General features: G+C 35.3%; 1 protein-coding gene across 8 annotated transcripts in view; it reads left to right on the forward strand.

Moving 5' to 3' along the window:
- Window positions 1-2,118: 2,118 nt before the first annotated feature.
- Window positions 2,119-15,962, forward strand: part of ppfibp1b (PPFIA binding protein 1b) — a 43,745-nt gene continuing 29,901 nt past the window's right edge. For all 8 annotated transcript variants that reach the window (XM_041257370.1, XM_041257371.1, XM_041257372.1 and 5 more), the window contains exons 1-3: window positions 2,119-2,252; window positions 14,285-14,379; window positions 15,898-15,962. The exon at window positions 15,898-15,962 is cut by the window's right edge and continues 141 nt beyond it. In XM_041257370.1, coding sequence (XP_041113304.1) covers window positions 14,316-14,379; window positions 15,898-15,962 — 129 coding nt within the window. In that variant the 5' untranslated portion in view covers window positions 2,119-2,252; window positions 14,285-14,315. The remainder of the gene's footprint in view (window positions 2,253-14,284; window positions 14,380-15,897) is intronic.

A 15,962-nucleotide genomic window follows, 5' to 3' on the forward strand; every position in this document is an offset into this window, starting at 1 on the left:
CAATGAGAAATATATAAGGGGACAGTCAGTCTATTAGTAATGACATAGTTAAGTCAAATGTATATACAATTAGTGGTTTTCACAAAATCAAGAATCCATCTAGCTAGCCCTTCTGAAGTAAATCAAACATTGTAAATTACACATTGTGAGATGTAAATATTAATCTACCACCCAGAGCTTTTTTTTTTTTATTTCTGGCTTTATAAGCAACACAAAACAATTTCTATAAGCTTACATAAAGTTCACAATGAAACAAACAGTCTAGGCCTGGAGTTTGAAGCGGCGTTTCCTCTTTTGCTATTTCCTCTTGATATTTTAGGTATATAAAATTTGTCTTTTTGACAGCTTGTTCATTGAATAATAGTAAAAGTAGAGCTACAGTATAATCACTCTGAATGTTATAGCCTTGTACTATTATACAAAATAATTATTAAATTATTATAGTATAGTTGTGGCCAGCTGTCCTACAATAAAGTTACACATCATCTATATATTTAGGCAGATCCTGTACAGTTCAATATTTTTAAATACATGCAGTGTAAAATTAGAAAAGTGATTATACAGGGCTTCTTTAAAGTATAAAGTGTATAAAGCAAAGTGTAATAAAGCCCATTGAAAGCATAGGAAAGCACTGTAAAGAACATTAAAAAAATAAACCACGGTGAACTACTGTATGGAAAATGCATAGTATAACTATAGAAAAACTACAAAATTGCTGTGGCAAACTTTCATAAGGGATTTGACCTACTTTGTGCACTTTATATGTCAGTTTGTTGATTAAATCAATCGCTGCTGTACTGCAAACATGTTGCTATACATTCATGGGACACCATAGGCAAATATTGGAATCAAATAGATCAGTGTATAGATTTGCGACTCAGATCCAAGGGGGCAGGTCCAAACTTAACATTAAACCACAGGTACATAATTGAGATGGATCATTTATTATCCACTTATTAAAAAGTCAATGCTAATGCCATCCAACATTCAGCAATAAGATTGTGGTTCACCAACTATGACTCATATGACATTACTCCCAGTATAGGTACTGAAAATTGTACAGCGGCAAAAGAACGTAAAATAGTGTGACCAGTAATACCTAATAACACATATGTATTCTAGCACCCTCTTAGCCACTCAGAATATATCATTATTTTCTATATAATGTCTCTTAAAAAACATTCCTGCTAAACCAACTATTATTACAGTGAGTAGTAGTCCTAAAGTTAATGGTACTGTATGTTTCCTTATAACAGACCAGACTGAAATGATGGTATTTACAAGTTATGGGTTAAAGAATGTGGTGTAGTGCTATGACAACGGTTTGCATTGTTTTGTCTTGATATGAGATATATATACTGTAACGTGTCCCCACTTGCCTGACAGGACCCATCTGAAATGTTTTACAAGTTAACAACAAATAATTCAATACATAAATAAACATATGCAGTAATTAAACAATATATGCATTTATTTGAATAGATCGAATGAAGGCTCCATGTACCAAATATGTAAGCATGCATACTTACTGCAATAAACTAAGCACTATACCATAGGCATATTAAAAAAAAATTAATAAAATACTATATATATATATATATATCATAGGTATATATATAATATATGATATATATATATATATATATGCCTACTTTTGTGTCAGAAAATACAAGTACAGTAGTGTAAGAACCCTATCCTGTTTTCAAAGGCAGAATCAAAGCTTCAAAATACAGTAAAATCTTAAATGCTTAAAAATTAGACTCAATTTACTTTTTCTATTCAGTTATTGATCAGTCAATTGGAGTTAATGTTCCTTGTGGAAAACGCAAGAAAATGGAGATACTAATAGTTTTGTCCAAGGCCTTTAATCACTTCTTTCCAGCAACATTCCGGTTACCCATTCTGTCCATCTTCCCAAGCGGGACTCTCCCACACTTTGGAATGTTAGGAACCACGTGTCAGGCTTCTTACAACTTCATTGAGTTGACCATTTCATCCAATCACTGCTTTCTTCCATAGAGCTTTTCCAGTCCTAAACCAATCTGCTTGAAAGTAGAGGCGGGATATTTGTCAGCGATGACGTCCACACACTCCCCATTAGATTCTTGGATCCTTGACATGGCGTAGAGAGGAAGATACTGGGCACGGCGCAAGGAAAATAGAGTACCTTTTCTGCTGTTAGAGAGCAGACTTTTACATTTCCATCCAGGAAATAATCAATTCCATCGTTTAATATTCATTTATCCTTTTAGGTAAGTAATGTTCACTGTATAAACCAGTTACTCTTCTTAATTTGTGTAACTCCCTAGCAACCGAATCAGTATTTCAGATTTAGCAGTTTCATTTAAAAAGTTTATCTACGTGCTTTCCCTACTATAAAACTAAACAATTCTTAGAGCGATATTGTGACGTTTTATTTCAAACCTGTGAAACCATAAAGAGAAATGAAACTGACAAATGATGTAGGCACTGTAACCGCAGATGTTTGTAACTTATTTTATGCGATTATTGAGACAGATTATCTTTCTTGGAAGATGTGAAACGTAAAAATAATACTATTGTATTATCCCAAGTTGCTCTGACTGACTTTTTCTTTTTGTGGTCTTGCTTTTTACTAAAAACACATGCATACAACGATTTTCGTGTACGTTAACTATACATCTTGGTGTTTGGTAGCTCTGTGTAAATGGCTTATCGGTTATGTTTCTAGAACTAGAAAATTAGGGAAAGGAAGGTCAGGTTTACAAAGATTTTTTTGGGTGGGTAACCTCTGTGAAGTGCACTTTTGATTAACCGTTTATTGTCAGTATTGTTGCAGTGTTCAGAGCACGAAAGATACTGCATTCGCACGTACTGCAAACTGTAATGACTTTTCATTCCGAATACTATATTAAATGAACATTGTTTTATGTGCAGTGCCAATATTATTTCAGCTACATGTGTTAGAAAAGTATGTGGGGGATACAGCATAACATGAGCGGCGAGTGTATACCCAATTCAACAGCCTTTCTCCGATGAAAGTTGAGCAGAATGTTTCTACTGTACTATTGGCAGCCTGTTTCTGAAGAACCGCAATTTCTTGAGTAGGGCCTACTATTGGACGGATTTAAAATAGCATTGTCAGTATGTGTACAACTCTACTGTTTAGCTTTTGTTTCTGTATTAATTTTAATTAGTGGAAGCTTGTGCCAATGTCCATAATACAGTACATAAGCTTCTTGACAAAACACATTTTATTACCCTCACAAAATGTTAAGGGTTGGGTTGCTGTCATGATGATTGTAAGAACCATTTTGTACCAATAACAAGGATTACATGGAGCCAGTGACTCGGACCCAAAACCACAAACTACAGATACAGTATATTGTTTTAATTAAGCACCGAATTTGATAACTTAGAGCATCAGAGTATTATGTAGACTAATTACATCATGATCCTAGTATGAACACTTGAAATTATTTGGTTGAAAAGTGTAGGAATTGCCTTATCAACCATCCATCCAAAATTCAATGTGGTACAACCTTCAGTGTGGTACCTGTCACGGCAATGGCTCCTGCTGCAGCTGTGCTTTGGTGGTTGTGGGATGGATTGCTGATTTAAAATGCCGTGTGTATTTGCTGTGTGGATACTCGTCTATTGCGCGATACAAAGTGAGTAAGTGGGGTAAATGCCCACCCCTTGATATGCTCAATTTTTAGGTAGATAAGCTGTTCCAATTATGCTATTAGAATTTCAATAGGTTTGCCAGATAGCAAAATATTGTTTTCTTCCCATGAAATGGTAAAGGTATCAGTCTGAATAGGGCTTGCAGTGCAAATCATTAACAATGTACAAATGGCAATTACAGTGATGTTTAACCTGAATATCTCCATTAATTCATCAGTAAAGTTATTAGAACACTTTTAATCTAGCCTACAGTATGTTGTAGTGACACACTATTCACCAGACACTTTGATGCAGAGAAATGTTAAACCTCTTCCATTATTTTAAACAGTAAAATGTGTTTAATCCAAAAAAAAAAAAAAGATTTACAAAAGACCATCTCTTGGAAGTACCCTGTCAATAGATATTTGACCCCCCTGCAAACACTGAGGGCTCTCGCTCGTAGTTACTGTATGTGCAGTGAATAAATTATAGGTTATTTTGACTTAAGGCTATAACTGTAGATTCTTTATGATTCAAGAAACATGATGAAAGGGCAGTCTGTTGAGTTTAGTGGTCTTACAGTAGTTACAAATGAGAGGATATCATTTAGCTGATCAGGGCTTGCCAGTTCTGGTTCCTCAAAGCTGATTGATCCCAAAACTTTGGCTCTATTGATCCCAAAACTTTGGCTCTGAAAAGACCCCAGTGCCCATTTAGTTAACCGGTCCTAATTGGTAAACATCACAAAACCACCACATAATATGGCATATGATTGAAACAGGCCCAGGACTATGGTAGAGTAGGGGGATGTTCAGGTCAAGCTTGAGGGGAAGCTTAACTTTAGCCAGCTTGAAATTTTAAAAGAAAGTTCTATGGAATTGATACTCTATAGCCTAAACAAAAACATCTGTCTCAGATAGGAATCTCTTGACATTTCCTGCCAGTGGCTCTTATCAGTGTGCTAGTTAGTAATACATACAGTTGGTCTACTTTATATTCAGCATTGATTGTTATGACGTAGCCAACCAACTATCCTGATGACCGCAAATGTGATAATGTTGATGTTAACTGTCAAAGTTTTAATGAGCGTGTAGAAAATGAATAGATTCAAAACATTACTGCTTCTCCAGAGCTTCAGTGAAAATGTACTACAAGGGTAGCATAGCATTGAATTGAAGCGAGAGCAGGAAGCATGCATGAGGGTGCACTATGTTTCATTAGAGATCCAGAAGCAGCCTTCACATTCTGGAATAACCTCCCTGCTCTTAAACCCCAAGGGATAAATGTAACTCCGGACTACATGCTTCTAATACAAGTGCACTACTATAATTGTTTAATGGCATGATGCTACTGTAGGGGACTCCTGAGCCCTTTGTTACAATAGCAAGCTGCTTGTGTATCTACTTGGGTATTTAAGTGGACTTCTGTCTTCTCATTGAGAACACTTTTTGTGTTTTTAGTACGTTAAACATTTAATTTGGCAACATACTTAGCCTTATCTTATTTGTTTTCTTTTTGTAAATGTTTTACTTGTTTATGTAGTCCCAGCTCAGTATTTCAATTTTAGTGGTGAGATGCACAGTACTTGCATGAGTCCGCCTGGTAATAGAATACAAATAAAAATGCAATTTATCCAAATATTGAATGTTTGGAATAGTAATGTCATTGATAGATAGATAGATAGATAGATACATGGATGGATGTGTGTGTGTGTGTGTGTGTGTATATATATATATATATATATATATTATATATATATATATATAGTATGTGTGTGTGTGTGTGTATGTAGTGATTGACATACAGATACTGTATCCCTTTTCTATGTCTCTGAATATTCCAGCATGTGCATCTGGTGCTGTTTTCTGTTTTGAAATGAATATGACAAGTCTTGCTGGATTAGTAGCATTCTATTTTAATCTCTGGCCTTTCTTAGGATGCTCACCAAAGAATAACAACACCATTTTTTGTAATTGTAACTGATTATAATCCAAAACTTCAATGCAACTTCAATTCTGCTGCAATAATATATTGGAGGACATTAGTATGGGTTAACTTGGGCTAGCTTTTCTATAAAAGGAGCTTGGTGTTCCAGTGGTCATGCCTACTAGTTTAAATGATTGTATGTGGCATTTACTAAAATTACAGATAATGTCTGAATAATTGCTTGTCTTTGGTCTTGATGGACGGGTAGTTTTACTGTTAGAGTTTAAATCCAAACGTGTTCAGTGTCGTGTTCCTTAGTCCTTTATTCTCTTCAACAGTTTTCATTCTGCATAACTGGAAGCAGGTTATCTGTGGTGTGTGAGCACAGTAGGTGGTGACATCATCGGTTAAAAGATGCAAAATTGCACTTTTTAGAGTCACTTATTTTCAAACAACAAGGCTAATAAATAGAAGTTAATTCACACAAAGTACAAGTTCAAATGCATACAACATACGTTGCTGTATTTGCAATTTAGTGTTCCTATTCTTCTTCTTGTGACTCCTGTATTCACATACGGAACATAAATATATTTAATATATAATAAGAAATGTATGATACTTATATTTTTCCAACATCATTATTGAATTAAATAGAATATAATAATATATTAAGATATTTTATACATACTTTTATACATTTTCAAGATATAAAAAATATGAGATACATGGTAAATATATATTTTTTGTATTTAAATATAAATGTGTATGTTAAATATGTCATTAATGTTTTTAAAATAAAGTATACTGAATATAAAATTCATGTGAGAAATGCATTATGTATACATTTGAAATATGATATTTAATATACAGTATGTACTTGTGTATGGCACATAATAACAATATTGTAGACAAGCAGCACACTTAAAATCACCTTTATGGATTAACCCTTTGCAGTCCATTTATTCAGCGCTTGTCAGGCGCGTCAGGTCTAATTTATTTTCACATGTACTCTTTATTTTACATGCACTGTTTTTTTTTTTTTTTTTTTTTCCCCCCAGAGTAAAACGGGTTTAAAATGCACTGCATGGCAAAACGAAAAAATCTCCAGCAAAGCCCCACCCCTTGTTCGCTGTATTTTTCACATACCTCTTTATAGACGTGCATACTGATAAATCCTCCTGATCACTCGTTTTATCACCAAATGTCTCAATAATGCAATCCAAGTCATTATTTTATTATTAAAACATCTCAAAAAGCTCTGCAAATGTCTTGATATTCTTTGAGTGCTGGATGCTGAAGCAGCTATCTCCTTTGTTTGTGTCCGTGTTATCTCTGTGGTGCAGGGGCTATCTGTATAGCTCAGATACACCCCCTTTTTCGGATTAATTCGGCTCCTATCGGTCTCACTTGGCCATTGAAAGTTTTTCTCTGTTTTTTCCAGAGAAAAAACGACTAGAGATTTGTGCTTTACGTCTTTTTGATGATGTCGGACAGGGTCCAACATCGGACTGGAAAGGGAAAATTGTAATGTCCGACATAGGAACGGAAAGGGTTAATAAAGGAAACAAACAATATGTTTTTTTTTTTTATATATTCAAACCGCATCCATAAATGTTTTTAAAATGTATGACAAATGTAAGGCAAAAACATAATATATTTTAAATGTATTGTAAATGTAAATACATATTGATAACGATATATTGTAAAAAATATTTTTAGTCAGTTAAATGAAATTAATTAGTAATGTATAAAAAATACATAGAAAATATCTGGTGCATTTTGGAATATATTTTAAATATAATTTAATCTGATCCATATTTATTTTGTATTTTGAAAATATATGGTAAGGTTATAAATATATTCATATATTTAACCAAGTGATGAAAAAAACCTCCAGGTTTTTTGTGAACTACTGTAACAGTCAAATCAGGTTACAAAGCTGTTCTATGAAGTGTATCCATTATTCCATACAGTGCTTGAGTAGTGTGTATGTGTAAAGGAAACCAAGTCTGCAGTTGTACTTGTGTGTGTCAATCTGTGATGTGGCACACAGTCACAATTCAGTATCTGCACCTTTTGTGTGCATTTTGTCCAAATACAGTTCTTTACATTGACATTTCGGTGACATATATACGCAGATGTACTGTATGAAGTAGGTAGTCTCTGCATAGCATTTTGGGCTTCTCTTAAGTAGCATTTCCAAAATAGAAATCTTGCATCTAGAAATGTGTTTTGTTACCTATGTGGGAAAAAAATTATAATTGTTTTAAGGTAAGGTGCGTTTCTCATTCAGCTGCCAATTCTAAATGTGTAATAAAATGCTTTTAAAATTTGATTTTCATAGCCCTTGGCAAATTTATACAAAACTATCTTTTTTTTTGTTTTAATAGCGGGCACTAAAATGAAATTAGCAGTAATTCTGTTAAGTTTGAAATGTAGGTCAAGGTAAAAGAATACAGATTTGTTTGATGTACAGTAGGTCCCCTTTGAAGATGTGTTTTTACCCCCTGGTTTGTTCCAAGCAGTAGAAAGTGCAGACGGTAACGAGAGGAGGTTGTCTGTAGCTGATGGGCACCAGGTGCTTTTATGAGAGAAATGTCTGTTTTGCTGTTGGTGAGTCACTGTGTGGTGCCTTTGATTTTGTATGCATTTGTGTATGAAGTCTTTTTTTTTTTTTTTTTTTTTTTTTTTTAATAATCCACACTGTATTTTAATAATAGTCCACACTGGATTTTAAACCGTCCAGAGCAGGTTGAATTTCGCTGTCGCCCTGGTGAGATTATCAACATTAATAGCCTACCTCCGCTCAGCTTCTGTTTTGCTTGGCTGCTGCTGGACTTGACATAAACACCCTTAACACAGTGATTGGTAGGTGAGGTTGCTACAAACATACAGTATAATACACCATTGTTTTAAGAAGATATACAATACAGTACCTTTTTCTAAACTTTTGGCAACAATCCATTTGTTCATTCCAGAATGGGACAATCTTTCAAATAGGCCCTGGCTGCCACTAATTTAGTGTTCTTCACAAGTAACTTGTACAGTAACACCATACAATAGGTCCACTGATCTTTTTTTTAACTCAAAACTACTGTATGTTTATTTAAATGCTTAAGATTCTTCATTACTAAACACTTTTAAGCTCAACTGGACCAGGGGGGATTGCTCAGCCACTTATGGCAAACCCCATTGGCCACTTGATTATTGGTTGTTGGATAGCCCTTGAAACAAGCTTTAAAAGGATACTGCCTTCATGGAGAAAAGATCAAAGGTCATCAAAATAGGCCTTTTTTCCACCTGAGACATTTCTCACCACACTTGCTGAGAGATTCCAACACTGCATCTACTGTACAATTCGCCACAAAAATCCTTTCAATTTAAATAAACCTTTAACGCAAGTCATCTGTGTGTGGTAATAATGCTCTTTAGTCAGTGTAATTATATTCATCTGTAAACGCCAATGTCTGATTTAAAATAACATTTCAAGGGAATACATGTGTACTGTATGTAGCCTTTTTTCTTTAATACTTTGAATGAGGCTTGGCCTAATTTCCAAACGCTGCTCTGGAATTTTAGGGATTACAGGGAACAATTTAGGACATGGTTGAACCAAAGACTTTGCCCATCTTTGCTATTACTGTATCTTTGAGTTTCTAATCAGTCTTCTCTCTCTCTCGAGTGGTTAGGAGGATGTGAGTCACTCCATATCTACTGTAAACTGAGCCAGGTTCAGACATCCACCTCCATGGAGTACTATAAAGACAGTAGAAATAAGTAATTCTTTGGGATGCAGATGGGTAAGGAATCAACCAGTTCCATGCCTGATCTATGAGTAAGGCTGTAAGAAAATCCCGGGCCGTGAGTTTGTTTGCAACTTTATAGTTGACAGCTTTTAATGTGACTACAATGTTTCTATACTACTGTAAACTTACTCTATTTTTTGTTGTTAAGCTACTGTTGGTTTATAATGAAGTACATGAATTGGGCACCATATTCAGAATTGAAATAAAGAAAATACAAGAATGAATTTGAATGATTTCTGCAAACCGTGTTCTTGGCACAAAGTTTGTGTTGTTCCCTCTGAAGAGCCATGAACGTATCTTTTCATTGGTTTTCAGAGGGTTTAACGCAGCTAAAGTACATGTAAAATAATAATTACTCGAACGCTTCGTATTTTAAGGGAAATAATATTGTTTGTATTCAGTTAAGGATTTAAAATTTGAATTTCCTTCAGTTCATTTCCAGTGTAAAATGGCACTTTTACAATTAACATTTGTTGTATACAATACTGTATAACAACCTTAACTAATACAAAAACTAGATTGTAAACCCAATGCATGTTAATGAGAAGTATAGTGCAATAAGACCCAGTTCTGATGTCTCAAAGAACTATGTCTACAGTATGTAGAATATTTATATCTAGGCAACACTGTTCCTTTGAAAATGCATTTTGGTATGGTTTTTGTGCAGGAGGTACAGTACAATGCTGTCTCTCTGTGTGTGTATTTAACAGGCGGGGAAAAAAAAAGTTTTCCTTTTGAAGATTTCACTTTCAAATTGTTGTTCCAACACAAATAAACATTTGTGAGAAGAATCAGCTTTATTGCACTTTTTAATTAGAATGGAGAATTCCCAACTGTTCAAAGTGAAGTCGTATTTTGTTTACAGCATATTGAATCAAATAACTTTTTTCCCCAGACAGTGGAATTAGAGGGTTGCATTAGAGCACATGAATGCTGAGAAAGAACCACGCCAAGAAAATGCTTCATACTGCAGATCATTAACACTCCTTGGAGAAAAGATGGAAGAGCAGAGGAAATGTTACTGCTTCTTAGAACTGCCACGCAGGGCAGTGCTTTTTAACTCTTATATGCCACTGTGCAGTATATTGTATTAAAGTGAAAATCCCTTTAAAATTAATACATCTCTTTTAGAAAGCCTTTCCTTTGCCCGAGGGGGTTGTATATAAAATGCCTGGAGCCTGTCTGCTTCATGGAGCCAATTATTTACTCCTGCTGAAGTACATTTGCACACTACAGAACAAATGCCTGTGTACTTCGATGAAAAGATTAACCAGCCCCAGTTATCTTAGATTACTGGACAGAATTTTAAATGAACCTACAATCTACAGGGATGTTGATTGTGTGGAATTACATTTGAGAGTGTTCCATTCACATCAGAAACATGCTGTCCTGAGGTCCCAGCATCTCCTGTACCGCAGAACATGCAACCAAAGCAGTGCTGGAAACCATCTGGGCTATTTCTGATTGCAACTGATAACCCACAGTACCATAAAAAAAATCTTGCAAACTTATACTAGGCCTGTCTTTTTTTTTTCTATTTGAAACAGGAGATCTGCTGTTTTTATCCTGTTTAGACATCTGTTTCACTAAACATTAAAATTAAAAGTTTGTGAATAAGAATTCAATGAAATTATCAATTTTTTAAATTGTAAATTTAAGTCATCAATATTAAACTAATGTCATCGCAATATACTGTATGAGCGCTCCAGATAAGCTGTGTACTGGGTGTTTTACACACAAAAAAAAAAATATGCCTTGCGTACAATACTTAAACTTAATGCATAAAGAATATGCATAGTTGGTTCCCGGGGTCTCAGTGGTCAATTGTAAATATACTGTATGCTAGAGAATGGATCGCAGCCTAGTCCTAGTGGAAGGAGACTCGGTGGGCACAGTAGTTAACTACATCGAGAGGAGCAAATTCCCGGACTGATATTATAAGACAGGACTAAATTGCTACTAAAAAGACGTTGTTTTTTTTTTTGTTGTTGTTTTATTTATTTTTTTGTTGCAAGTTGTGTACATTAGTTCAAAGTAACATTACAGTTAATGTAAGGCTGTAGTTAATGCATAATACATGTGAGCATTAAAGTATGTACAGTATTTATTGAAAGTACTCCTGGCCAGAGGAATGTTGAATTTTACTCATAGTGTCTAAATTGGAGACTAAATTACTCTGTGACCCAAACCCTTATCTGGAGAGCTGAGTATGATCATCAAAAGGCATTGGTCTCCTCTGTAGTCTGATATTAGTCATGACTTTCATGGAACATAGTTTAATGAAAGCAGTACTTTTTTGGACAGGAAGTGCTGCATGATTGCTGAAATATTTTAAATTCCAAGAATATTCACTGTATCCACAAATGAAGTACTGAATAGTCTGCCTCTCTTTCTCAAGGAGAATGACTGCCTTATTATCATACTGCTATGGCTTTACTGTTCTCTGTTCGTGGTTGTTCTGTCACAGAAAATGAACACTAATACTTTTGAAATGTATTTCTGTCTGGGAGTTGAAGGATATTTAAGCTATTAATAATTTGTGGTTTGTAACCCTTGCAAGAAGGAGGATTGTGCGTAAAATACATAATATCCATAGGGGGGGGGGGGGGGGGGGGAGGGGGGGGGGGGGGGGGGGGGGGGGGGGGGGGGGGGGGGGGGGGGTGGGGTTGGGCTCATGAATTTGGCTCACCAAAGTTTTGTCTAAAACTTAAACATTTCATGTACAAACGCAAATAAGACTTGTTAAACACATAATACTTTGGGTCCGTGTAGAATAGTGGATTTTTAATCTTTTTGTGTGGGATACAACAGCATTGCTAGAAAATGGCCTGGAGTCCTCGATTTCTTATATCAAAGAGCACTTTGTCACAAAAGGACAAATAAGAGTAAATTGGTTACAGTTAACTTGGCAATACAGTCTAGAATATTTTAGGATTGGTTCATGTAAAGATCCACAAAGACTCTAAAGTACTAAACATATGCTCATTTATCAAAATCTTTTTATTTTGGGCAGAATGATGCCTACCCTAACACCCCCTGGACCGTCGTCTGTATTTCTTGAATATTGTGTGTTAAAGTGATTTTTAAATATATATATATATATATATATATATATATATATATATATATATATATATATATATTATATATATACATATATATATAATATTTGGTTGGCAAATCCATGTTTTTCTTTGTTAAAAATGTTCGCTATGCTTGGAATGAGACACTGCAGTATAGTGCGTGTTATCATTAGGTCATGCATTCTTTTGTACATTCTGTTGATGAACCCATTCCCAGCTCTTGCTGTGTTGTCTCTGGCAGAGGGTTTCACCTTGTTTCCAGTAGCGTACATTTGTTTCTCAATTCAATTCAGTCATGCTTTTGTAAGGAAATACTGCATACAGTACATCTGCACACCTTTTCCAAACTTCTAAACTAACTTTGTTCTACACATAAATCCTGTAGCTAATGTTTTACTTGTCTGAAAGCACCACAGCCTCATTTCAAAATACATCTCATTTGCCTCAATTGTTTCTAAACAAAATAACTGCACTGTACCACCTTATGGTGCACCATCTGTATTGCAAATCAGTTGCCTTAAAGTCTATCCCAGCTGATGCAATTTGTTCCACTAGACGGGCAGTCTATAAACAATTTCACTATTAGGGCAGGTTCAGTTGGATGACGTAAAAAAATATGGCTTATAGGTTTTATTGAATCAAAAGGTACTGCAGTGGCTGTTAGTGGCACATGTAATGGGTTTGTCTAAGTGCTTCAGCGTTAACATTGAGGTTCACGTAACACACTGGGTATATACTTGCCTCATTTATAAAACAGATAATGTATGCCTTTTTATGGCAGTAATAAATCTCCTTCACATCCTGTGTTTCCATTATTATTTGTGCATTATGTAACCATTGTGCAAACACTGAAAACCAAAGGCTAATGGGCAGTTATGTAAAAGCACTTTCACTTGCCTAATGATAGCTATTAATATATATATATATATATATATATATATATATATATATATATATATATTTTTTTTTTTTTTTTTTTTTTGTAATGATTTTACAATGATCGTTCAGCTTGTTCTTTCCAAGAGAACAACATAAAATATAGGGCGGGGCCCCCGCCACTACTACCCACAGGGGTACAAGTTGCCTGGTTGAAAGCCCCTGGGCTCAGGGACTATTCGGATGAGAAACATGTGAGAGAGCTTGGTCTGTGTCGCAAGTAGCTCTCTTTATTCCCTGTACAGTACAGACGAGGAATTAAGATCCTATCCAATAGTTAATTGAAAGCAAATGGCAGAAAGTGGTTTCAGACTGTAGTACAGTATAATACAAGAGGACTGGGTTTAAAAAAAACTGCCTGTCTAGTGTCTGTGTGGTGTTTGTTTATTGTATTTTTTTTCTTTTGTTAGGTATCTAATTTACTACTGTGAGACCTTGTTGTGCCAGTGTCACAATACATGTCATGGCTCAAGTACAGTACATACTGTATGGTGCACTTAAGTTATGAAAATACACATTTTTGAGAGAATCTGAACCAAAAATATTTATAAAGTACAAGTTATTTTGGAAGAGAGACTGTTACACTAAGCCATAGTGTGCGTGAACAGTATGTTGTATGTAATTGGTGTTAGCAGCAGCTTGTTTTACAGCACAGGTACTTCAGTTTAGACATGATTCTTGTAGCTCTGTTGAGGCCTCAGGAGTGCTTCAAACTTCTGAGTTTTAAGAAGTTACCAAGATATGATCTATGAAATGGGGGGTGGGGGGGCGAGATTCAAAACGAGAAATATATTACTGTAGTTAAATGCTGATATAGCGATACCAAGTTTGTATTTCAAGGCACTAAACATTTGACTCAATGTACTATTGTACATTGGCCTCTTTTAGGCTTTGCAGTGGTTACGTCTACATTTTCAAGATGATGTCCGATGCCAGTGACATGTTGGCAGCGGCTTTGGAACAAATGGATGGAATCATAGCAGGTAGGTCATGCTGTACATGTATCTACTGTAATTTGGAACGTGACCATTTCCAGTATTTATTGAACACATCTAGAGCAGCCAGTACTTTCCTAAGACTAATCTAGAAAGTCTGCATTACATTCCCAGGATGTCTGATTATGAACTGTTTATTATTAAGGTTTTCAAAACACCAAAGTCTTGATCAAAGACATTTGTATGTAAAAGCTTTTTATAGCATTTATTTTAACGCATCAGAAACTAGTATCAGGATTAAGCTTTGGTTTGTTAGATGGAATTTCATATTTGTTATAAGTGGATTTTAGATGTTTCTTGTCTGATTCTAAGGAAGGAAATCCCAGTGACAGAATAAGGGTGACCCCCATGCCACCACTAGTAGTCACTATTGCTAAATGTTTGTCAGAGAACCTTAAAGGGTACATCAGCACTACATGAAAAATAAAACATAAACTATCCCACCTTGCTGTTCCGAATGTATTTGGTCATTGTATAATAATCCATAAGCGCCCAAACATCTACATAATGCCACACTGCTGTGTCCAAAATCACTGTTCTCGAGTATCTCTTCTGAGCCAAAAAACACGACTTCTGCATGTACCCTCACATGTGCTCTGAAACGTACCGGTGCATGCCCAGTGAAGCGTTGTATAAGCTATAGTACCTCAGTGTGGAAACACACCGTCTGTGTGACAAAGATGGTCCGTCTAATTTTCCATAAGGAAGGAACTTGTACCTGCTTTTGTTTTGTGTAGTAAACATCTTTCACAGTGTACATGTTTCCTTTGCATGTTGTATTTTGATGGTATTATGATTTAATGTTGCATTTAAATTTTTTTTTTTTTTTTTTTTATTATTTATTCACTTTGTGCCCACAGGGACCAGCACATGTACATCTCAGTAGTGCAACACTAATACAAAGAGAGACGTTTACCAAGATAAAAATAATAATACAAATGCTTTTAAAAAGACCGAATTTCTGTTTGCTTATTTAGGGGTTCTTTGCTTGGACAATACTAACCAGGGCTGCCCGTATACGTCAATATAAAGATTGTGTGTGTATGTAGATATGGTTTAAATGCTGACACCTGCATAGCATTTAAACTTTCATCCCTAGTTTCCACACAGAGGTAAGCTTACATGACCCTTCATTGGGCATGCGCCAGTACGTCGGACAGTACATGTTGAAGTCAAGTTTTTTTGGCTCAGAAGAGATGCAACAGAAGAATGACTTTGGACATTGGCAGTGCGGCATTATGCCAGTGTTTGAACACCTTTATTGCAATCCCTCATGTGATCTGCTTACTTATTTGTTGCCTTAAGGATATTTATTTAAAGCATTGACTATTTTGAAAGTTAAAAAAATTGTTTCAGGATATAATGTAAAGAAAGAATGTACATATCATCATTGTTTGTTTGTTTGTTTGTTTTATCATTAAGCCTTTGAGTACAGACTTCTTTGGTCTTAGCGTTTTTGAGATATTGTGCAATTGATGTAATTAAAATGACATTTGCTTCTTGTAGGCTCCAAGGCTTTAGAGTACTCAAATGGCATCTTCGACTGCCAGTCCCCTACCTCTCCCTTCATG

Source organism: Polyodon spathula, chromosome 8 (assembly GCF_017654505.1).
Source record: "Polyodon spathula isolate WHYD16114869_AA chromosome 8, ASM1765450v1, whole genome shotgun sequence".
NCBI classification, from domain to species: domain Eukaryota; kingdom Metazoa; phylum Chordata; class Actinopteri; order Acipenseriformes; family Polyodontidae; genus Polyodon; species Polyodon spathula.